This window comes from Trichechus manatus, unplaced genomic scaffold, assembly GCF_000243295.1.
Source record: "Trichechus manatus latirostris isolate Lorelei unplaced genomic scaffold, TriManLat1.0 scaffold00126, whole genome shotgun sequence".
Classification (NCBI taxonomy): Eukaryota; Metazoa; Chordata; class Mammalia; order Sirenia; family Trichechidae; genus Trichechus; species Trichechus manatus.
In genome coordinates, this window is record NW_004444062.1 from 4,503,773 (window position 1) to 4,528,409 (window position 24,637).

General features: G+C 37.5%; 1 protein-coding gene across 3 annotated transcripts in view; it reads right to left on the reverse strand.

The window, feature by feature from the left end:
- Positions 1-722: 722 nt before the first annotated feature.
- N4BP2 (NEDD4 binding protein 2) overlaps positions 723-24,637 on the reverse strand; it is a 104,057-nt gene continuing 80,142 nt past the window's right edge. For 2 of the 3 annotated variants that reach the window (XM_004384658.2, XM_023738929.1), the window contains exons 14-17: positions 20,927-21,115; positions 19,847-20,015; positions 2,784-2,907; positions 723-1,103 (exon numbers count right to left, since the gene is read on the reverse strand). In XM_004384658.2, the coding sequence (XP_004384715.1) occupies positions 1,058-1,103; positions 2,784-2,907; positions 19,847-20,015; positions 20,927-21,115 (528 nt within the window). In that variant the 3' untranslated portion in view covers positions 723-1,057. Of the gene's footprint in view, positions 1,104-2,783; positions 2,908-19,846; positions 20,016-20,926; positions 21,116-24,637 lie in introns of those variants that run through there. The other variant, XM_023738930.1, reaches the window with a different exon arrangement.

The following is a 24,637-nucleotide window of genomic DNA, read 5'->3' on the forward strand; positions in this document are numbered from 1 at the left end:
ATTTATTTAAACCATTGTCTCATACTGGAAAATTCTGTTTAAAGTTTAACACATTAAACTTATATAAAGGAAATTATAATTTACATACTAATAGGAATTATTAGCTCACCAAATAAAAGGAGTCAATGAACATTTCCTTTGAGAAAGTTGGCTCTTAATAAAAATAAAAGTAAAAAACTTTAAAAAACTATGATTCCTTTCATGATTATACAAAAAAGGTTTTCTATATTTGTTTCAAGTTAATAGGATTTTTACTTACTGCAATTTAGAAATTACATGCCTCAATCTAAATAAAGCTATTTAGTACTGTCTTACATACTACGTACACAGACAGTTCTAGAAGCAGTTCTATAAGGCAGCAGCATTTGAAAGATATCTAACCATCTGTCCTTCTCTGAAAACTTTTCTGCCTATGGAAGGTATAATACTGTAATATAACCTCAGACTCAACTTTCCTCCCAGAAAATGCATAGAGGAGAGGGACAAAAGGTAAGAGATCAAGATCATATAAAAGCAGAAGAAAGTGCAACAGCATGTATTCCTTACTATAGGATATGGCAAAATGAAGTGATTTCATGTGTTTTGTTTTGAAATAAGAAAATATTTTTGTTAGGTCTCCTATCTTTACTGCTACTTTTTTTTTTTTTTTTAATTACAAGCCTTTAAAGGGCATGAACCCTGTCTCAAAGCACTTTAAATGCCTTTCACAGAAATCTTTGGGACTTTACTAAATGTCAGACAAGTAATACAAAGGTAATATTTTCTCTCTGAAAGAATTAGAGGACATAAAACTTTAAAACTGTAGCTGATAATTTTCACAGACATTTTCTGATCAATAAAAACCCTCTTTAACATTTTTAACAGGAAACATATTTGGCATGTGATTCAGTAAAAAAATTAAACTTCTCTTGAATTTTGAGAAAAACAAATTTTTTTCTGTTTTACAACTGACATTTTCTAAGAACGCATCTGTTTACAGTAAAATTGACTGAATTACTGCAAGTAAAACTAATTTTAACCTACAAACCTTCACATTCCTCAGTCAAGGATGCTTATTTTACTTTAGCATGACTTTCAAGCACCCTGGTTTAATTTCGGAGAACCTGTAAAAAATGAAAATAGAGTTATTTTAAAGATAAAAATTTCACCTGTCTAAGGAATATGTACCCCTATAAACAATTTCAACTGCCTATGCTTAATATGGAGCCTTGGTGGCACAGTGGTTAAGAGCTTGGCTGCTAACCAAAAGGTCGGCAGTTCAAATCCACCAGTTGCTCCTTGGAAAACCTATGCGGCAGCTCTACTCTGTCCTATAGGGTTGCTATGACTCGGAATCGACTCCATGGAAACAGGTATGGGTTTTATGCTTAATATAAGGAGCCCTAGTGGTACAGTGGTTAAAGCAATCAACTGCTAACCAGAAGGTATGGGGTTTGAAACCACCAGCCATTCCACAGGAGAAATATGTGGCAGTCTGCTTCCACAGAGATTTATAGCCTTAAAACAAAACCCACTGCCGTCAAGTCAATTCTATCTTATAGCAACCCTATAGGACGAAGAAGAACCGCCCATAGTGTTTACAAGGAGCAGCTGGTGGATTTGAACTGCTAATATTTTGGTTAGCAGCCGGACACTTAACCACTGCACCACCAGGGCTCTGCTTATGTTTATTTTAATCTATTATCAAAACAAATACAATCCTAAGGCTGGAAGTTACTCTTAACTTAGTAGCTATTGAAATTTAAGATTTTTCAAAACCTCCCAAATCTGAATTTGACCTTTACAAAGACGAACATGCTGTATAAAGATGATGTCTACATTACAATATTTCTGGGTATTAGGTCAGTACCAAGAAGAAATCTCTGATGTAGCAGGTAAAGTCTGATTCACTTGGCCATGCAACGCCTCCAACTCTCTCAGTGTGAAACTTAAAGGAACACTCGTTTCTAAAATAGATCATTAACCCAAACCTGGTAACTACTCCTTCCGTCAAAATAACTCTGAAATGTCACCCTGTTTTCATGCTCAGAATTAATGCTACCATTTCCTACAATATAGTCAAATAACATTTTACAACACAGCATAAACAAAATATGCTACATGAATTGAAATTAGGGGTGGGGAAGACCGTGTTATACATACATCCTCAGAGATTCTATCCATCAACAGGTCTTTATTCTTGGACTTTTCTTGTCATTTTCTGCTACTGAATAATGACCACTTAATGAAAAAGGACATTTCATGTCCGTCAACTAAAAGTGTTAATGGCATTTAACTTGCAAAAAAGTATTAAATTCAAATTAACTGGAATATTTCAGCCAAAGTTAATACTCACGCCCATGTTTCAGCATAACCCTCCTAATTCCATCCAAAATCCACAAACATCTATTTTCTTTCAAAAGAACAATTTAACAGCAAATCCTAAACTATAATAGGTTTATTCTCATTATCTTTAATAACCAGAGTCCTTAATGGATAATACATTATCAAAGAAACACAAATATATTTATTTTCTTTCAAAATTTTAAATTTATGATAGAAATAGTTTTATCAGACGATTACTTCAACACCAAACATGTTTTTTCTTTCATTTCTGGTTTACCATTCAACAGAAATCCAGCAGGGAAAGTTGTATCGTAATTTAAGCATAAATTTGTGGCTGCAATCAGATGGTTAAATTTGGTTAGCTATTTCAACAAATTGTTCGAAGCAAACTATTAGTGTTTACCTAGCTATGTATATATGGGCCATTGCCAATAACTGTAACAGAAATCTACACTCACCTGAAGCTATGGTTTGTGAGGTATTTAATGACGGCTGGTTTGATGCGAGCAATGCCTCCCTGGCTGTGGTTTCCTCTGCCCGTAATCACAGAGAGATAGGGCTTACCGCCATTCTGCCTAAATTCTGTTATAACAGAAAAGTTAAAGTAAATTTATCTAATTCTCTCAAAAGAAAACCAACTTTAACTCAAACACACATAAAATTGCTTTTATGAGAACTTAAAAGATTTACTACTTTAAAAAGCCCCAAAACTAATGTTGCAAAACGTATGTTTTATCTACACTGTAAGTATGAAAGCTTCAGAGCAAACCACCCAACTAAAAATTTTGGCAGGACTTCTCCCCCTTCTACTTCTCTGAGAAAATGATAATTACAACAATAATAATAATAACGATACTTACCAATTATGGTACACATGAAGTCAGGCACTGCTTTAAGTGATTTTTATTTATTAACTAAAAATCTTCACAACAACCCTAGGAAGTGATACTGAGAAGGCATCAAGCTTTGGTCTGAATAAAAGCTCTGCCACTAAGTGACTGTGGGACCATGCACAAGTCTCTTGGCTTCGCTGTGTGCTTCCTCCTCAATAAAATGGAGTAACAATAGCCAACTACTTTATAGAATCTCCCCTCAGAACAGCTATTAGCAAATCCACTAACAACAGCAGTGACTGCAGCCCTACTATTAAATATAATCAATTTTTTCTTAACCTAAACTTTTCCAAAAAGGATGATTTTTAAAATATCAAACAAGCCTAAGCCCATTGAAAACCTGAAAGGTTACAGTTGGTGCTTTTAAGTATGAACTTGCAAAAATCAAGTATATGAATCCTGAAAATCAATAACTGTCAAACAACAGCAAAAACTATTAATAATAAAGAATTGCTTTCATGAATTTAATCATCGATCTTTGTTAACACATAGCCCAAATCTGATCTTTAGTATAAAACACATAACATATAATACAAACACTCCATAATTTGCCCATGAAGTTGCTCTAAGACTCCAGCTGAAATACAGACAGATGGTTTATCAAGTCTTATATGTCCAAGGTAATATTTAGCCTTTTCTTTTAAAAGGGCATGCTGCTCTTGCATTTCTAATTCCTTACCCTTCTTTAAGATTTTCTCCATTTCTACTTTAATTCATATCCATTACTTCAGAAAATATATTGTTCAAAATTCAGCCCTGAGTCTAGGCTACACAGTGTTCAACTGGTAAAAAGTTTTGGCAGTATACACTTGTAACACGCAAATTGTTCTTTATGTGTGTTATATTAAAAGTTGACATTAAAAAAATCTTGTAACTGACCATACTTGACTTTCCTCATTCCTTCACTACTATTGTCCCTACCAGTCATTTCTATCATTTCACCTTTCAAAAGTTCATTTGTTATTCTGAAAATGTTCTCAAGTTGATTCACATGCTTTAAATAAAGTAGGTGTTCAATATTGAAGGATTCTACAGGGAAAATGCTGAACAATGCAGGAAACATCAAAAGATGGAAGGAATACCCAGAGTCACTGTACCAAAAAGAACTGGTTGACACTCAGCCATTTCAGGAGGTAGCATATGACCAAGAACTGATGGTACCGAAGGAAAAGGTCCAAGCTGCACTGAAGGCATTGGTAAAAAACAAGGCTCCGGTAACTGACAGAATACCAATAGAGATGTTTCAACACACGGATGCAGTGCTGAAGTGCTCACTCATCTATGTCAAAAGATTTGGAAGACAGTTACCTGGCCAACCGACTGGAAGAGATCCATATTTGTACCCATTCCAAAGAAAGGAGATCTAACAGAACGGGGAAATTATCGAACAATATCATTAATATCACACACAAGGAAATTTTTGCTAAAAATCATTCAAAAGCAGTTACAGCAGTATATCAACAGGGAACTACAAGAAATTCAAGACGCATTCAGAAGAGGATATGGAATGAGGGATACAGTCTTAGTCATCTAGTGCTCCTCTACCAGAAATACCACAAGCGGATGGCTTTAGCAAAGAGAAGTTTATTCTCTCACAGTCCAGTAGGCTACATGTCCAAATTCAGGGTATCAGCTCCAGGGGAACGCTTTCTCTGCGGGCTCTGGAAGAAGGTCCGTGTCACCAATCTTCCCTTGGTCTGGGAGCATCTCAGCGCAGGAACCTCAAGGTCCAAAGGACACACTCTTCTCCTCACACTGCTTTCTTGGTGGTATGAGGTTCCCAGGTGTCTCTGTTCGCTTCTCTCTTTTATATTTCAAAAAAGATTGGATTAAGATACTATCCAATCTTGTATACTTCATCAGTATAACTGCTGCTAATCCATCTTATTAGATCACAGTGATTGAATTTACAACACATAAGGAAATCACATCAGATTACAGAATGGTACACAATTATACAATACTGGGAATCATGACCCAGCGAAGTTGGGAGATATTTTGAGGGGACACAATTCAATCCATGACAGATATCACTGCTGATGTCAGAGTGATCTTGGCTGAATGTAGAGAATAGCAGAAGGATGTTTACCTGTGTTTTACTGCCTATGCAAAGGCATTCGACTATGTAGATCATAACAAATTATGGATAACACTGTGAAAAATGGGAATTCCAGAACACTTAATTGTGCTTATGAGGAACCTTTACATAGACCAAGAGACAGCTATTCGAACAGAACAAGGGGACACTAATGTGGTTTAAAGTCAGGAAAGGTATGCGTCTGGGTTGTATCATTTCACCATACTTAATTCCATCTGTATGCTGAACAAATAATCTGAGAAGATGGACTATATGAAGAAGAATGGGGCATCAGGATTGGAGGAAGACTCATTAACAACCTGCGATGTGCAGATGACACAACCCTGCTTGCTGAAAGTGAAGAGGACTTGAAGCACTTAATGATGAAGATCGAAGACCACAGCCTTCAGTATGGATTACACCTCAGCATAAAGAAAACAAATGTCTTCACAACTGGACCAATAAGCAACATCATGATAAACAGAGAAACAACTGCAGTTGTCAAGGACTTCGTTTTACTTGCATCCACAATCAATGCCCATGAAAGCAGCAGTCAAGAAATCAAACAACGCACTGCACTGGGCAAATCTGCTGCAAAAGACCTCTTTAAAGTGTTAAAAAGTAAAGATGTCACTTTAAGGACTAAGGTGCACCTGACCCAAGCCATGGTGTTTTCAATCACCTCATATGCATGTGAAAGCTGGACAATGAATAAGAAAAGACTGGAGAAGAACTAATGCCTTGGAATTATGGTGTTGGTGAAGAACATTGAATATACAATGGACTGCCAAAAGAATGAATGAATCTGTCTTGGAAGAAGTGCAGCCAGAATGCTCCTTAGAAGAAAGGATGGTGAGACTTCATCTCACATACTTTCAGCATGTTATCGGGAAGGACTAGTCCCTGGAGAAGGACATCATGCTTGGTAAAGTAGAGGGTCAGCAAAAAAGAGGAAGACCCTCAACAAGATGGATGGACACAGTGGCTGCAACAATGGGCTCAAACATAGCAACAATTGTGAGGATGGCACAGGACCAGGCAGTGTTTCGTTCTGTTGTATATGGGTCACTATGGTTCGGATTCAGTTTGATGGCACCCAATGACCACCTAACAACAAAAGGCGTTCAAAATATGTTTCTTGAATGAATTAACATATATGTTTAATTCTCCAAATTACAGGCTGTTCCTGCTGTTTATCACCTCAAAAATTAAAAAAACTATTTAACTCATTTTTTAAAAATATTTTATTTGATTTTGTAGAAGATTTATTAGCAAATTAGATTCTCATTTAACAATTTCTATACATATTATTTATTCAGGGACGCTAGTTATACTTTTCACAATGTGTCTGCATTCTCATTATTTCCATTATGCTTGTTCTGTTTCCATTAATCTAGTCTTCTTGTCCCCCCTTAACTTTTCATCTTTGGTCTACGGTAAATGTTGACCTAGGTCTCATTTAGATGATTGTTTAGAGGAGGACAGTACTCAAGGGTGATATTATTTATTTTATGAGCCACTCTATCTTTTGGCTGATATGTGACCTCCAGGAGTAGTTTGTGTTTCAAGTTTAAAAGGTATCCCAGTCTCATGAGTTCCTCTAGTCTCTACCAGTCCAGTATGTCTGACCTTTTTTAGGAATCTTGAGTTTTGTTCTACATTTTTTTTATACCTTTCTATCCAGGACCATCTATCATGTCCCTGGTCAGAACGGCCGGTAGAGGTAGCCAGGCACCATCTAGTTCTTCTGGTCTCAAGGTAGGTGAGGCTGTGGTTCATGTAGACTACAAGTCTTGTAAACTAGTTTCTTCTTTGAATCTTCAGTTTCCTTCTTTCTCTTTTGCTCCAGATGAGTAAAGACCAATAGTTGTATCTTAGATGGCTGCTCGCAAGCTTTTAAGACTCTAGATGCTACTCACCAAACTACGATGCAGAACATTACCTTTACGAACTATGTTATGCCAGTTGACCAAGTTCCCTTGAGTGTTTACAACTTACTTTTAAGCACATTCAAGATTTCTTACTTCAGACATAAATATTTCAGTATCTTGAAAAGATAAGAACTTTCTTAAAAACAGAATAACAATCACATAATCACACTTTATAAAATGAACAATAGCTCCTTGTTGTTGTTAGGTGCCATTGAGTCAGTTCCGACTTATAGCAACACTACGTACAACAGAATGAAACACTGCCCAGTCCACAGACATCCTCAAAATCGTTGTTAAAGTCTTTTGTTGCAGCCACTGTGTCAATCCACCTCGTTGAGGTCTTCCTTTTCATCTCTGACCATCTACTTTAAGAAGGATGATGTCTTTCTAAAGGGACCGGTCCCTCGGGATAACACGTCCAAAGTATGTGAGACTAAGTCACACCACCCTTGCTTCTAAGGAGCATTCTGGCTGTACTTCTTCCAAGACAGAGTCATTCATTCTTCTGGTAGTCCGCAGTATATTCAATATTCTTCACCAACACCATAATTCAAAGGCATCAATTCTTCTCCAGTCTTCCTTATTCACCGTCCAGCTTTTGCATGCATATAATGCGACTGAAAATACCATGGCTTGGTCAGGCGCACCTTCATCCTTAAAATGACATCTTTGTTTTTTAACACTTTAAAGAAGTCTTTTGCAGCAGATTTTCCCAATGCAATGTGTTATTTGATTTCTTGACTGCTGCTTTCATGGGCATTGATTGTGGATCCAAGTAAAATGAAGTCCTTGACAACTGCAATCGTTTCTCTGTTTATCATGATGTTGCTTATTGGTCCAGTTGTGAGGACAGTTGTTTTCTTTATGTTGAGGTGTAATCCATATTGAATGAAGGATGTAGTCTTTGATATTCATCACAAGTACCTGAAGTCCTCTTCACTTTCAGCAAGCAAGGTTGTATCATCTGCATATCGCAGATTGTTAACAAGTCTTTCTCCAAACCTGATGCCGCATTCTTCTTCATATAGTCCAACTTCTCGGATATCTGCTCAGCATACAGACTGAATAAGTATGGTAAAAGGATACAATCCAGATGCAAACCTTTCCTGACTTTAAACCACAGTTCAAATGACTGCCTCCTGGACTATGTACAGATTCCTTATGAGCACAATTAAGTGTTCTATAATTCCCATTCTTTGCAATGTTATCCATAATTTTTTATGATCCACACAGTTGAATGCATTTGCACAGTCAATAAAACAAAGGTAAACATCTTCCTGTTATTCTCTGCCTTCAGCCAAGATCCATCTGACATCAGCAATGATATCCCTTGTTCTACGTCCTTTTCTGAATCCACCTTGAACTTCTGGCAGTTCCCTCTCGAGGTACTGCTGCAATCACTTTTGAATCATCTTCAGCAAAGTTTTACTTGTGTGTGACGTTAATGAATATTGTTTGATAACTTCAACATTCTGTTGGATCACCTTTCTTTGGAATGTGCACAAACATGGATCTCCTCCAGTTGGTTGGCCAGGTAGCTGTCTTCCAAATTTCTTGGCATAGACGAGTGAGCACCTCCAGTGCAGCATTCGTTTGTTGAGACATCTCAACTGGTATTCCATCAATTCCTGGAGCCTTGTTTTTCACTAACGCCTTCAGTGCAGCTTGGACCTCTTCCTTCAGTACCATAGGTTGTTGGTCATATGCTACCTCCTGAAATGGCTGAACATCGATCAATTCTTTTTGGTACAGTGACTCTGTGTACTCCTTCCATCTTCTTTTCATGCTTCCTGCATCGTTTAATATTTTCCCCATAGATTCCTTCAATATTGCAACTCGAGGAATGAATTTTTTCTTCAGTTCTTTCTGCTTGAGAAATGACAAGCATGATCTTCCCTTTTATTTTTCTAACTCCAGGTGTTTGCACATTTCATTATAATACTTTACTTTGTCTTCTCAAGCTGCCCTTTGAAATCTTCTGTTCAGCAATTTTACTTCATCTTTTCTTCCTTTCGCTTTAGCTATTCTACATTCAAGAGCAAGTCTCAAAGTCTCTTCTGACATTCATTCTGGTCCTTTCTTTTTTCCTGTCTTTTTAATGACCTCTTGTTTTCTTCACGTATGATGCCCTTGATGTCATTCTACCACTCGTCTGGTCTTCAGTCACTGGCGTTCAATGTGTCAAATATATTCTTGAGACAGTCTCTAAAGTCAGGTGGGATATACTCCTGGTTGTACTTTGGCTCTTTTGGACTTGTTTCAATTTTCTTCAGCTTCAACGTGAACTTGCATGTGAGCAACTGATGATCTATTCTGCAGCCAGTCGCTGGCCTTGTTCTGATTGATGATATTGAGCTTCTCCATTGTCTTTCCACAGATTTAGTCAATTTGAGTCCTGTGTATTCCAACTGGTGAGGTCCACGTGTATAGTCGTTTATGTTGTTGAAAAAAATTCTTTCCAATGACTAAGTTGTTGGTCTTGCAAAATTCTATCATGCAATCTCCTGCATCGTTTCTATCACCAAGGCCATATTTTCCAACTACTATTCCTGCTTCGTTTCCAACTTTCACATTCCAATCACTAGTAATTATCAATGCATCTTGACTGCATGTTTGATCAATTTCAGACTGCAGAAGTTGGTAAAAATCTTCAGTTTCTTCATCTTTGGCCTTAGTGGTTGCTGCGTAAATTTGAATAACAGTCCTAGTAACTGGTAGCCTTCGTAATCATATGGATATTATCCTATCACTGACAGCACTGTACTTCAGGACAGATCTTGAAATGTTCTTTTTGACAATGAATGTGACAGCATTCCTCTTCAAGTTGTCATTCTCAGCATAGAAGACCACATGATTCTCCGATACAAAATGATCAATACCAGTCCATTTCAGCTCACCAATGCCTAGGATACTGATGTTTACGCATTTCATTTTTGACAATTTCCCATTTTCCTAGATAAACACTTTGTACATTCCACGTTCCTATTACTAATGGATGTTTACAGCTGTTTATTCTCATTTTGAATCATGCCACATCAGCTAATGAAGGTCTCAAAAGCTCGACTCCATCTGCGTCCTTAAGGTCAACTCTACTTTGAAAAGGCAGCTCTTCCCCAGTCATCGTTTGAGTGCCTTCCAATCTGAAGTGCTTATCTTCTGGCACTATATCAGACAATGTTCCACTGCTATTCATAAGGTTTTCACTGGCTATTTTTTTCAGAAGTAGAATACCAGGTCCTTCATCTTAGTCTGGCTTAGTCTGGAAGCTCAGCTGAAACCTGTCCCCTGCTGGTATTTGAAATACTGGTGGCATAGCTTCCAGCATCACAGCAACATACAAGCCACCACAATACAACAAACTGACAGATGCACGGGGATAGCTCCTTAGTACCACTAGTTTCTAAAAATGACTAAAAACTTCTCCCAATTTTCAAAGGAAAAAAAAAGTTTTTACAGTAATTTGTTTGAATCAGAGCCCAAACAAGTCCACACATTCCATTTGGTTTATAAAGTTTTTAAATATAAAGGTTCTTACTCCCCTTGTTTTTCTTTACCATGCATTTGTTAAAAAAAATTTTATCACTTATCCTATAGTATTTGACAGTCTGAATTTTACTGATTGTATCCCCATGGTGTCTTTTAGCATGTTCCTCTGTCCCTGGTAGGTTCCTGTAAAGTAGTAGTCAGATCTAAAGGCTTGATCTGCTTCTAATTTGATTTAGGGACATAAATACTTCATACGTCACATTGCATACTTCAACCAGAAGGTATGAAAGGCCCACATAGCCCTTTTTTTTTTTTTTTAATCTTTTCATCGTATCGTAACTAAAAGTAATGCAGGACAGAGCACAGATATTCACCAGCCACATTTCTATTCAACAATACTACCATCTGGTGGTGGCCGTTGGTACTACAGGCTACCATCGGTGACAGCATGCAGAGATGGCCCCCAGGTTCAAGAAATGGTCACATTTGACAAGTTAAAAAAAAAACAAAACCAAACCTGGTGCCGTAGAGTCGATTCCGACTCATAGTTATTGAACTCTTCTGGCAATTTTTTTTTAGATAAAATTCATATAACTTAAATTAACCATTTTAAAGTATACAGTTAAGTAGTTTTCAGTACATTCACAACCATCACTATTACCTAATTCTAGAAAGTTTCCATCACCCCAAAAAGAAACCTCATACTTGTTAGCAGTCACTCCCCATTCCTGCTTCTCAAGCCCCTGACAACCATTAATCTACTTTCTGCCTCTGTTGTTGTAATTGTCAGGTGCCGTCAAGCTGGTTCTGACTCATAGCGACCCTACGTAACAACAGACAAAACACCGCCGGGTCCTGCGCCATCCTCACAACCATTGCTATTTTTGAGCCCATTGTTGTAGTCGCTGTGTCAATCCAACTCATTGAGGGTTTTCCTCTTTTTCGCTGATCCTACTGTACCAAGATGATGTCCTTCTCGAGGGACTGGCCCCTCTTGATAACATGTCCAAAGTATGTGAGACGAGGTCTCACCATCCTTGCTTCTAAGGAGCATTCCGGCTGTACTTCTCCCAAGACAGATTGTTTGTTCTTTTGGAAATCCATGGTATATTCAATATTCTTTACCAACACCATAACTCCAAGGCATCAATTCTTCTCTGGTCTTCCTTATACATTGTCCAGCTTTCACATGCTTATGAGGCAACTGAAAATACCATTGTTTGGGTCAGGCATACCTTAGTTTTCAAGGTCTCTATGAGCTTGGTTATTCTGGACATTTCATATAAATGGAATCATACAATATGTGGTCTTTTGTGGCTTTTTCACTTAGTAATGTTTTCAAGGTTCATCCATAGCATAGCAAATATCAGTATTTTATTCCTTTTCATGGCCGAATAATATTCCATCGTATGAATGTACCACATTTATCCATTCATCAGCTAATGAAGGTTTAGGTGATTTATACTTTTTGGCTATTATAAATAATGCTATGAACATTTATGCACATGTTTTGTGTGAATGTATGTTTTCAGTTCTCTTAGGTATATATCTAGGAGTAGAACTTCTAGGTCACATGGTAACTCTATGTTTAACTTTTTGAGAAAATGACAGCTTTTCACAGCAGTTGCACCATTTTACATTCCCATCGCCAATGTATGAAGGTTCTGATTTCTCCATATTCTAGCTAACATGTTATTTTTCATTTTATTAAACTTGTTAAATTATCAGTTTCCTCACCTATAAAATGAGAGTAATATCTTCCATTTATTCTATCAGTAATTTATTCTAAAGTTTTCTTGAGTGTCAAATGAAAAGCACTAATATAATGGTGATTAAGAAAGATTCAGTCCCTGCCCCTCAATTTCTGGCCAAAAAGAGGCATTTAATAATCAATTTTACAATGAGCTTTTTTATAAACACTGCAATCTATAGGACTACTATGAGAGGCTATTAACAGGAACCTAACTTTGTCTGCAGGTCAAGAATGACAGTGTAAGTAAAAGTACAGAAAAGGAGGACGAACAGAAAAAGAGATGCAACTGGAGAGGCAAGGAATAGATTGTGTAGGGATTTTGGAAGTTACCTAAATGCAACAAGACAATCTATACTTTCTTATCACAGTGTGTAATTATTTGTTCACTGTCATTTACGCCAGTAGACAGGAAAGGTCATAAATACAGTGCTTGTGTGCCTTTTTCACTGCTTTATCCTTGGTGTCTAGAGTATAGAAAGTAATGAAATATTTATTGAACAGACCATCTATGCTCTGTTTTTTGTTTTTTTTTTCACCATCTCTGCTTCTTATTTTTACCACCTGTGCTTCATATTTTTTTACCCCTCTCCTTTTATCCCGCTACAGACCTATCTTCTTTCCTACCTCCCTTTCTAGTGGAAATCAACATCCTGCAATTGGGTCTACATTGCTTCTACTGTGTTTTAATACTTCTATTAAATGTGCATGCACCTATATTCGATTTATGTCATGGATTGAATTATGTCCCCCCAAAAACGGGCGTATCAATTTGGCTAGGCCATGATTCCTGGTACTGTGTGATTTTCCCATATGTTGTAAATCCTGCCTCTATGATGTTAATGAGGGTGGATGGGTGGCAGTTGTGTTAGTAAGGCAGGACTCAGTCTACAAGATTGTATTGTATCCTGAGGCAATCTCTTGGGATATAAAAGAGGGAAGTGAGCAGAGAGACATGAGGACCTCATACCATCAAGAAAGCAATGCCAGAAGCAGACCGCATCCTTTGGACCTGGGGTCCCTGCGTGGAGAAGCTCCTAGTCCTGGGGAACACTGAGAAGCCTGACAGAGAGAGAAAGCCTTCCCCTGGATTTGGACTTTTAGCCTACTTGACTGTGAAGAAATAAATTTCTCTTTGTTAAAGCTATCCATTTGTGGTATTTCTGTTACAGCAGCATTAGGTGATTAAGACAATCTATAATATTGCTTTTACGGGAAAAAAGTAAAAGTACATGGTGTCACACTGTATTATTCACATGGGTACTATGAATTTTTACTCTGATATATGGGTACATGAGTATTTACTGTATTACTCTGTAATCTTTTCAACATGGTTGCTATAGTTCATGACAAACAGATGAATTTTCATCTTTTTATATCATATTTTAATATCAACTATTTAATTAATTATAAATGATGTGTTGAACTGATAAACCTGTATAAAGTATAGTATAAAACTTTCTAAAATGTATATATAAATCAGCTAACCAGAACAATACATATCAATGATAGGGCAGGGCTCGGAAGCCACAAGGCGATAGCTAAGGCACAGGGCTCTAGCACGTGCATGATAAATTGCAAGAGAAAGGCAAGTAAAGAATTCAAAAATATTTTTTTTTTTAAATAAGTTTATTGTGTTTTCACTAAAAGTTAACACAGCAAATTAGGTTTCCATTCAACAATTACTACACAAATTGTTCAGACATGGGTTACAATTTTCTCAATGTGTTAAGATCCTCATTAATTCCTTTCTGGGTGTTTCACTTCTGGCAGTCTGGTTTTCCTGTCCTTTTACCCTTTCATTTTTACTTTAGAGTAATTATTGACCATTTGGTCTCGTACAGATGATTTTTTTTAAAGGTGTGCAGTACTGACTGGTAATATTCTTTATTTTATGGGCCAATCTGTTATTTAGCTAAAAGGTTACCTCAGGGGTTAGTTTCTGTTCAAAGTTTATGGAGTATCTCGGGGCAATAGTGTTGAGGAGTCCTCTAGTCTCAAGCAGTTTGTTTTTGAACATTTCACTGAGGTTTGGGTGAAAGTTTACAGAACAAATTAGTTTCCCTTCAACAATTTATAGACATTCCATTTCGTGACATTAGTTGCAATCGCCTCAATGTGACAGTACTCTACCCGCTTCCTCCGTGGGTTCCCCGTTTCCATTCGCCCATCTTTCCTGCCCCTTCCTGCCTTCTGAACTTTGTTTTTGGGCAAATGCTGCCCTTCTGGTCTCGTACGGCTGATTCTTCTGAGATGCACGTTCCCCACGGGTGTTACTGTTCACTTTATAGGCTTGTCTATTGTTTGGCTGAAAGGCGCTCTCCAGGAGTGGGTTCAGTTCCAGGTTTGAAGGATGTCTAAGGGCCATAGTCACATGGTTTCCACCAGTCTCTATCAGACTAGTAAGTCTGGTCTTTTTTATGAATTGGAATTTTGTTCTACATTTTTCTCACACTCTGTCCAGGATCTTCTATTGTGATCCCGATCAGAGTGGTCAGTAGTGGTAGCCGGGCACCATCTAGTTCTTCTGGTCTCAGGCTAGTGGAGCTGTGGTTCACGTGGTCCATTAGTCCTTTGGACTAATTGTTTCCTTGAGTCTTTTGATTTTCTTCCCTCTTGTTTGCTCCAGACGGGAAGAGAACAATAGGTATATCTTAAATGACCACTCACAAGCTTTTAAGACCCTAGACATTACTCACCAAAATAGGATACAGAACATTGTCTTTATGGACTATGTTATGCCAATTGACCTAGATGTCCCGAGACTATGGTACTAAGCCCTCAAGGTATATGGTTATGGCTCAAAAGTTTTCATAACTTTGCCCCCTGTGTGCTCTAACACATACATTGATACATTTGCAGCACATACAAATATGTATGCAGAAATATCCTCTGCCAAACCAATATATGCTCATGGGTGTACTCCCATACGCCATCCCACACCTGTTCAGCTTACATATCTACCTATGTATCTACTCGTAAATTATTGTTATTACTGTTATTGTAGGATTGTGTATGTAATACTATTTACCATTGTTTCCTTTTACACTGGTGTTCTGCCCAGTGTCTTCCTTCACCTTGGTCATGTTATGCTCACATCCCCCTTATTGTGTGTTGCCTTTCCCTTCACCGAAGTTAATAACATGTCTACTATCTAGTTACTAGTGATTTTCCCTCCCCCTCCCCGCCATCCCTACTGACCATAAAAGAATGCTTCTTTCTATGTATAAATCTTTTCTTGAGTTTTTATAATAGTAGTCTCATACAATATTTGTCCCTTTGTGATTAACTTATTTCACTCAGCATAATGTCCTCCAGGTTCACCTAAGTTGTGAGATGTTTTACAGATACATTATTATTTTTTAACATTGTACAGTATTCCATTGTATGTACCATAGTTTGTCTATCCATTCTATTGATGGGCACTTAGGCTGTTGCCATCTTTTTGCTGTTGTGAATAATGCTGTGATGAATATGGGTGTACATATCAAAAATATTCTAATAGCAGTTAAAGGAGATGACTTCTAGTAAAATAGATTGTACTCTTCTCATAAATGCTACTATCTGATGATGGAAAAAAATGAGATGTTAAACCAAGAAGATATCTGAATAGTACATGCAGTACATGATATTCAGCTCAGACAAGAGGCAGGCAATGGCCTTTGCTACTGACCTGCAAAGTCAAAGATACAAAAAGACAGGGAGAAAGGGGTACCACAATACTACTAACACTCAGAAATCCTGCCTTTGGTGAGGAAAAGTCCTATCAACTGTATTTTATTAAACACTTACATAATATCCTCAACAAAATACTGTGAAAGCTCGAACCTGTGTAAGGCAGAAACCTGTCAGAAGGAAAACTCAAGTATTTTCCACTAAAACAAGCAATAGACAAGTGACACCCTGTCAAAGGCAGAAAACTTGTGAGACCTGGAAAAATAAGGCAGTCTCATCAGGTTCCAGCTTTCATCAGTTTCACTGTTCTACCAAACCAAAGCTAATACCATATTAAAAGGATTATATACCATGACCAAGTGAGATTTATTCCAGGAACGCAAGAGTGGCTCAACATTAGAAAATCAATCAATATAATACACTAATGAAGGAAAAGAACAACACAATTATTGCAATCGATACAGAAAAGGCATTTGACAAAATCCAACATCCTGTCATGATAAGAACACTCTACAAACTAGGAACAGAACAGAAATTTCTCAATATGATAGAGGGCATTTATGAAAAACCCGTAGCTGATATCACACTCAGTGGAGAAAGACTGAGAGCTTTACCCTTAAGATCAGGAACGAGAATGCCCAGTCTTACCACTGCTATTCACTATTGTACTGGAAGTCCTAACCAGAGAAATTAGGCAAAGAAAAAGAAAGAAATTCTTCCTTTCCAATGAAGTAAAACTATCTCTATTTGCAGATGACACAATCCTATATATAGACAATCCCAAAGAATCCACAAGAAAGCAACTAAAGCTAACAAGTGAATTCAGCAAAGTTTCAGGGTACCAGGTCAATGCACAAATTTCAGCTGGGTTTCTATATACCAGTAATGAACAATCTGAAAAGGAAATTTAAAAAAAAAAAAATTCTATTTACAATGACCTCTAAAAGAATAAAATACCTAGCAATAAATTTAACCAGAGAGGTGAAAGACTTGTACACTGAAAACTATAAAATATTGCTGAAAGAAATTAGAGGGGGCCTAAATAAATGGACAGACATTCCACATTCATAGATTGGAAAACTTAATATTGTTAAGACGTCAATACTAGACAAAGTGATCTATACATTCAACACAATCCTTATCAAATTCCAACCACCTATTTTTTTTGCAGAAATGTAAGAACCAATCCTAAAATTCATATGGAATTGCGAGGAGCCTCAGCTAAAGTAATCTTGAAAAATAAGTACAAAATAGAAACACTCACACTTCCCAATCTCAAAACGTACTATAAAACTACAATAATCAAAACAGTGTGGTACTGGTATAATGATAGACATATAACCCAAAGGAAAAGAATTGAGAGTACAGAAATAAACCCATATATCCATGGTCAATTGATTTTCAACAAGGATGCTAAGTCCATTCAATGAGGAAAGAATAGTCTTTTCAGTAAATTATCTGGGACCAGATGTAAAAGAATGAAGTTGTACTCATACTTCACATCATATACAAAAATTCACTCAGTAGCGTCCGGGGTCTTAAAAGCCTGTAAGCAGCCATCTAAGATACTCCACTGGTCTCACCCCTTCGGGAGCAAGAGAGGATGAAGAGAACAGGATACAAGGAAACGATTAGTCCAAAGGACTAATGGACCATAAGTACCATGGCCTCCACCAGACTGAGTCCAGTACAACTAGATGGTGCCCAGCTACCACCACTGACTGCTCTGACAGGGATCATAACAGAGGGTCCCTGGACAGAGCTGGAGAAAAATGTAGAACAAAATTCTAACTCACAAAAAAAAAAAAAACAGACTTACTGGCCTGACAGAGACTGGAGAAACCCCTAGAGTATGACCCCTGGATACCCTTTAGCTCAGTAATGAAGTCACTCCCGAGGTTCACCGTTCAGCCAAAGATTAGATAGCCCCATAAACAAAGCAACACTAATGGGGCACAACAGCCCACGGACAAGGACTAGAAGGCAGGAGGGGACAGGAAAGCTGGTAATAGGGAACCCAAGGTTGAGAAGGGATGGTGTTGACATATTATGGGGTTGTTAACCATTGTCATAAAACAATATGTGTACTAACTGTTTAATGAGAAACTGTTTTGTAAACCTTCATCTAAAATACAATAAAAAATAATAACAATAATAATTAACTCAAAATGGAACAATGACCTAAATATAAGAGCTAAAACCACAAAACTCTTAGAAAAAAACATAGAGGTAATGCTTTGAGACCTAGTTTTCAACAATGGATTCTCAGATATACCACCAAAAGCATGAACAACAAAAGAATAGATAAATTTGTACTTCACCAAAATTAAAAACTTTGTCCATCAAAGGATTTTATCAGCAAAATAAAGAGACACCTACAGAATGGAAAAAAAAATGTCTGGGGAACCATATATCTGATAAGGGTTTAATGTCCAGAATGTATAAAGAACTCCTGTAACTCAGCAACAAAAAGACAAACAAACCAATCAAAAAATGAGCAAAGGACTTGAATAGACATTTCTGCAAAGAAGATACAGAACTGGCTAATAACCACATGAAAAGATGCTCAATGTCATTTGTTGTTAAGGAAATGCAAATCAAAATCACAATGAGATAACACTTCACACCCAACAAGATAGCTATCATCAGAAAAATGGACAATAACAAGTGTTGGCAAAGATATAGAGAAACTGGAACCCTCATCCGTTATTGATGGGAATATAAAATGGTGCAGATGCTATGGAAAAGTTTGGCAGTTCCTCGAAAAGCTAAGTGTAGAGCCAGCAATTGCACTTCTAGGTATATACCCAAAAGAACTGAAAGCAGGTACTCAGATACTTGTACACCAATGTTCACTGCAGCATTATTCACAATAGTCAAAAGATAAAAACAACCCAAGTGTCCATCAGCGGATGAATGGATACACAAAATGAGGTATACACATACGAGGGAATATTATTCATCCATAAGGAGAAATGATGATACATCCTATCACATGGATGAACCTTGAGAATATTATGCTGAGTGAAATAAGTCAGATACAAAAGGTCAAATATTATATGATTCCCACTTATATAAAATATCTAGAATAGGGAAATGCATAGAGACCGAAGTTTATTAGTGGTTACCAGGGACAAGTAGGAGGTGGGGAAATGGGGAGTTATTGCTTAAGGAGGGTACTGAGTTTCTGTTTAGGGTGACAAAAAAATTTGGAAATTGATAGTGATGAAAATTGCACAACATAGTGTATGTAATTAATGTCACTGAATTGTACATGTAAAAATGGTAATGGCAAAAGTTTGTTATATGTATATTTTACAATAAAAAATATTTGGAGCAACTGGTATTTAATAAATATCTATTAATTCTAACAAATGTCTCTTGAACAAAGATATATAATATTCCTGAAAGATTCCATTTACAGGCCACAGAGGATTCTCAGATTACACTAGTGCCCTCCTTTTCATAAATTTAACAGAGGAATACAAATAACTAAAATGGGGAAGCAAAAAAGAAGAATGACAATGGTCATGCAAATAAGAATTCTTTCCCAAGAAGGTTCTCTTAAAGAATGAGACTATTAGAAACGTCTACAAATGTGGCACAGATATCCCTAGGCTGCACATTCAGACTCTCCAGAATTTCTAAGTTATACTGGCATAAGCAAAGACACCTTTTCTATTGAAATTTGTCATTAGCACAGTCCTACCTTCAGTTTTCTGCTGTAAAACTGTCATCAAATGTGCTATAGCTTCATCCACACGCAGCCCGTGGAGGTCTAACACATTCTGTGGCAGCAGGGAGGCATTGACCTTCTCAAAGATCTCCACAGCAGCAAGGTGATTGGCTTCTTTCATCTTCCGCTCATGGAGACTACCCTTTAATTACAAACATATTACCAGTGGACACTTCCAATATTTTCTACTTAGCAGGAAATTAATAGCGCCCCAAAAAAAAAGACCAAAAATAAAATAAAATAAAATTTTAAATAATGCAATGGGACAATATACACGAACGCACTAAAATTTAGGGGAATTTCAATGAGTTAATAGTGTACCTCTTAAACTACTGAATCATTATTTCTAACATTTTCTAAACCAAAAAAAAAGGAACACCACACATCCCAAGAAAGAATCCACTGGTTTATTATTTGTGTATCTTTTGATAATCATCGGTCTAATCTTGATACTCCCTTTCAGCATCTTACAGTTTACTCCTGAAGCAAAACTCCTAGGTTTGCTATTAGGTCTCACAGGGCTATACACAGTTTGACACCATTCTCTGCTTACTCATGAAAGAGTAAGCCACATGGAACCACAAAAGTAAAAAGTAAATTAGCAAGTTTCTTGTAATATGATGCAAAAAGAGTCTGGGTAGAAATGTTACTTCCCTGAAAAATTATATTAATGTCATTTCTTTTTTCTGACTATAAAAGTGATGCATTACTAAAAATTCAAACATAGTAGGAATTGTAAGTCCCCTGTAATCACATCCTTAGATGGTCAATATTAACATTCTATCTTTCCTCCTTCCTGGAAGAAAGACAGCAGAATGTTAATATTTATCAATGCCAAAAATGTAAATATAACCACAGAAATCAAGCATTTCAAAGAAGATGAAATTCTCAGAACTACACATTTCTTCTATTATTTGAATATTTACATCACTTAAATAATCTCTCCATTTCCCGGGATAACTTAATCTAGTCACAATACAGTGCTTTCTCCTTCAAGATTATTCAGACATCGTAAGTGACAAAGAAAACTATAATAATGGTTTTATACTTTACCTGCTGGGCATAAAAAGTGGCAACATTTTTTCTCCCCATTTGATAAGCTTCTTTTGCCTTGGTGTAGCATTCCATCCTCTTCTGCTGGTGCAAGAAAGCCTCTGCCCTGTAGTCATCATACACTGGGTATTCAAAATCCTGGGTAGACGGTTCGCTTGGTATATCTTCAGTCTCTTTTGATCTCTTTGCCTAAAAGGTATTAGACAATAAAATACAAAGAAAGTATAACACACAGGCCTTCCAAAAATGTGTATGAAAACTGAGTTCTCATATTTTTCACTTTTCTTCTCAGAAAACAGATTCTCCCCAGTGTATATCTAGTAAGTCATGCACTTAGAGAATATCAATAACTCTTCTTATTATTATTGTGGTAAATATGTAACAAAACATTTGCCAATTCAGCATTTTTCACATGTACAATTTAGTGACACTGTGTTCATAAGGTTGTGCAACTATCACCATTTCTAAATTTTTCCAACACCCTTAAAAGAAAGAAGCTCACTATCTCCTAAGCAATGAGTTCCCCTTCCCCCCCACCTCGCCTGCTTCTGATAATCACCAATAATCTTAGGTCTGTATGGACTTGCCTATTGTAGATATTTCATATAAATGGAATCATACAATATGTGACCTTTTGGTACTGACTTATTTCATTCAGCATGATATTTTCAAGATTCATCCACGTTGTAGCATATATCAGGACTTCATTACTCTTTATGGCTGAGTAATATTTGATTGTATGTACGTACTGCATTTTGTTTTTCCATTCATCTGTTGATTGACATTTAGGTTGTTTCCATCTTTCGCCTACTGTAAATAGTTTGGCAGTGAACACTGGTTTACATGTATCTGTTTGTGTTCCTGCTTTCAGATCTTTTAGGTGTATACCATAAGTGGTTGCTGGATTGTATGGTAATTCTCTCTTTAACTTTTTGAGGAACCAATAGATTGTTCTCCACAGTGACTGTACCATTTTACAATCCCACCAGCAATGGATGCGGGTTCCTATTTCTCCACATTCTCACTAACATCTATTGTTTTCAGTTTTTTTAATCATAGCCATTCTAGTGGGGGTGAGGTGAAGTGGTATCTCACTGTGGTTTTGATTTCCATTTCTCTAATTAGTAATGACTTTGAGCATCTTTTCATGTGCCTAGTGGCCATTTGTGTATCTTCTTGAAATATCTATTCAACTCCTTGGCCCACTGATTGAGTGTGTTATTTGTCTTTTTGTTGTTAAGTTATAAGATGTCTTTATATATTCGGTATACTAAACCCTTATTTGCTATCTGGATCCAAAAATTTTCTCCCAATCTATAAGCTGTCTTTTCACTTTGTTGACAGAGTCCTTTCATACACAAAAGTTTTTAATTTTGAAGACGTTATTAACTTTTTAATGCCATTAAATCTAAGCCAGTTGTCACTGAGTTAGTTCAATGCCATTCAGGGTACCCGCCTTTTCTTTAACCACACTTAGCGGATGTTGAGTTTTCTCACATCAAAAAAAAAGAAAAGTAAGTCACAAAATCAAGCCAAAAGATAGAATATAAGTTGCAAAGAATAAAACTCATTTCTCTGGAGGTGGGGCCAAGATGGCAGAGTAGTCAGACACTTACAGTGGACCCTTTTACAACAAAGACCCGAAAAAACAAGTGAATCAATTATATATGACAATCTAGTAGCCCTGAACATCTAAGGCAAAGTTGAGGAACCAGACTGAGTGGTGAGGGGAGAGAGAGACGGTTCGGAAGCAGCGAGGAGTTGCCAGACTTGACCTGGCGAGAACCTGAGCCCTTCAGGCCTGATCAGCTCATGGGTGAGCGGTGAGACAGGCAAGCAAAAGCACTCGGGAGGCGTATTCCACACTGGAAGAGACCCAGCTGCAGAGAGCCTACTCGACCACCCAGAACCAGTGAGAAGCAGCCATAGATTGGCGAAAGATAAGTACTTGCGTATGGCCTACTGTGCGGATCAAAAACACCCCCCTTAGGGAAAAACCTCTCCACCGTTTAGCTCCCTGCTCCCTGCTCTGCAGTGGCTCCCAGACTGGCTTCAGCAATCACCAAGTCTCCTGGGCCAGAAGTAGGATCCGTCATACACCCTGAGCCAATCTCTCGGCCTTGGAGACTGAACAAATTAACAAACAGAAAAAAATAAACTGCCGGCTCCCCTAAGCCAGGAACCCAGGGTAGGCACTGGTCCTTTGCCTATGCACAGGCATAAGGGATCCAGGGACTTTGAGTGGCTTTTCCCCTGCAGAGACTTGCGTGGGCCCATTTCAACAGCTAGGCCTTCATTACCGCAGTACAACAGGGTATATACCTGAACTCTAACTTGAACTGTTTCAGTTATGAAGTGGCAGGTTCGTGACATTTGACACTGCTCTGCCCATTAAGCAGGGTCTTCACCTACCCACATCAGTGTCCTCCTGTACGCTCGGGGGAGGCCATCAGTCCCCTGCCTTGCTCAGAGTGTGTCCCCGTGCTGCAGCCAGACGCCTGTACCTAAACCAATCACCCATGCCTGTCTAGGACTGTAGGTGAGAGCCTACACCACACATTTCATGGCTATCTACCTGGGCACCTGAGCTGAATCCATACAGGAGGAGTGGGCGGACTCCCAAGCTCACATACCTAGTAACAGATCTAACTACCCAGTGACAGGACATTAGACCTAGAAAGGTGCCAATAATCAAACTAGCTCATACGAGCAGCCTATTTGGGCATATCAAAACAAAACAAGAAGCTAGGACAGAGTAATCAAACATAAAATAAATAAATATAATATCTTATTGATGGCTCAGAGACAACAGTCAATATCAAACAACATAAAGAGGTAATCCATGATGGCTTCAGCAAGCTCCCAAAATAAAGAATCTAGAAATTTTCCAAAGGAGGAAAATTTCTTGGAATTACCAGAGGCAGAATGCAAAAGATTAATATACAGAACTCTTCAAGAAATTAGGAAGGAAATTAAGAAGATGCAGAACATGCAGTAGAGGAAATTAAAAAGATTAGAGAAAAGCATAATGACAAACTTAACAGGCTGCAAGAATCCACAGAGAGATAGCAAACAGAAATCAAGAAGATTAACAATAAAACTGCAGAATTAGACAACTCAATAGAAAGTCATAGGAGCAGAATTGAGGCAATGGAAGTCAGAATTAGTGAGACTAAAGATAAAGCACTTGACAACAACTTATTTGAGGAAAAATCAGATAAAACAATTTTTAAAAAATGAACAAACCCTAAGAATTATGAGGGACTCTATCAAGACGAATAACCTACGAGTGATTGGAGTACCAGAACAGGGGGAGATAACAGAAAATACAGAGAGAATTGTTGAAGATTTGTTGGCAGAAAACTTCCCTGATATGGTGAAAGATGACAAGATATCTATCCAAGATGCTCACCAAACCCGACGTAAGGTAGATCCCAAAAGAAAGTCACCAAGACATATTATAATCAAACTTGCCAAAACCAAAGATAAAGAGAGAATTTTAAGAGCGGCTAGGGATAAACGAAAAGTCATCTACAAAGGAGAATCGATAAGAATAAGCTCAGACTACTCAGCAGAAACTATGCAGGCAAGAAGGCAATGGGATGACATATATAAAGCCTTGAAGGAAAAAAGCTGCCAGCCAACAATTACATATCCAGGAAAACTGTCTCTCAAATATGATGGTGAAATTAGGGCATTTCCAGATAAACA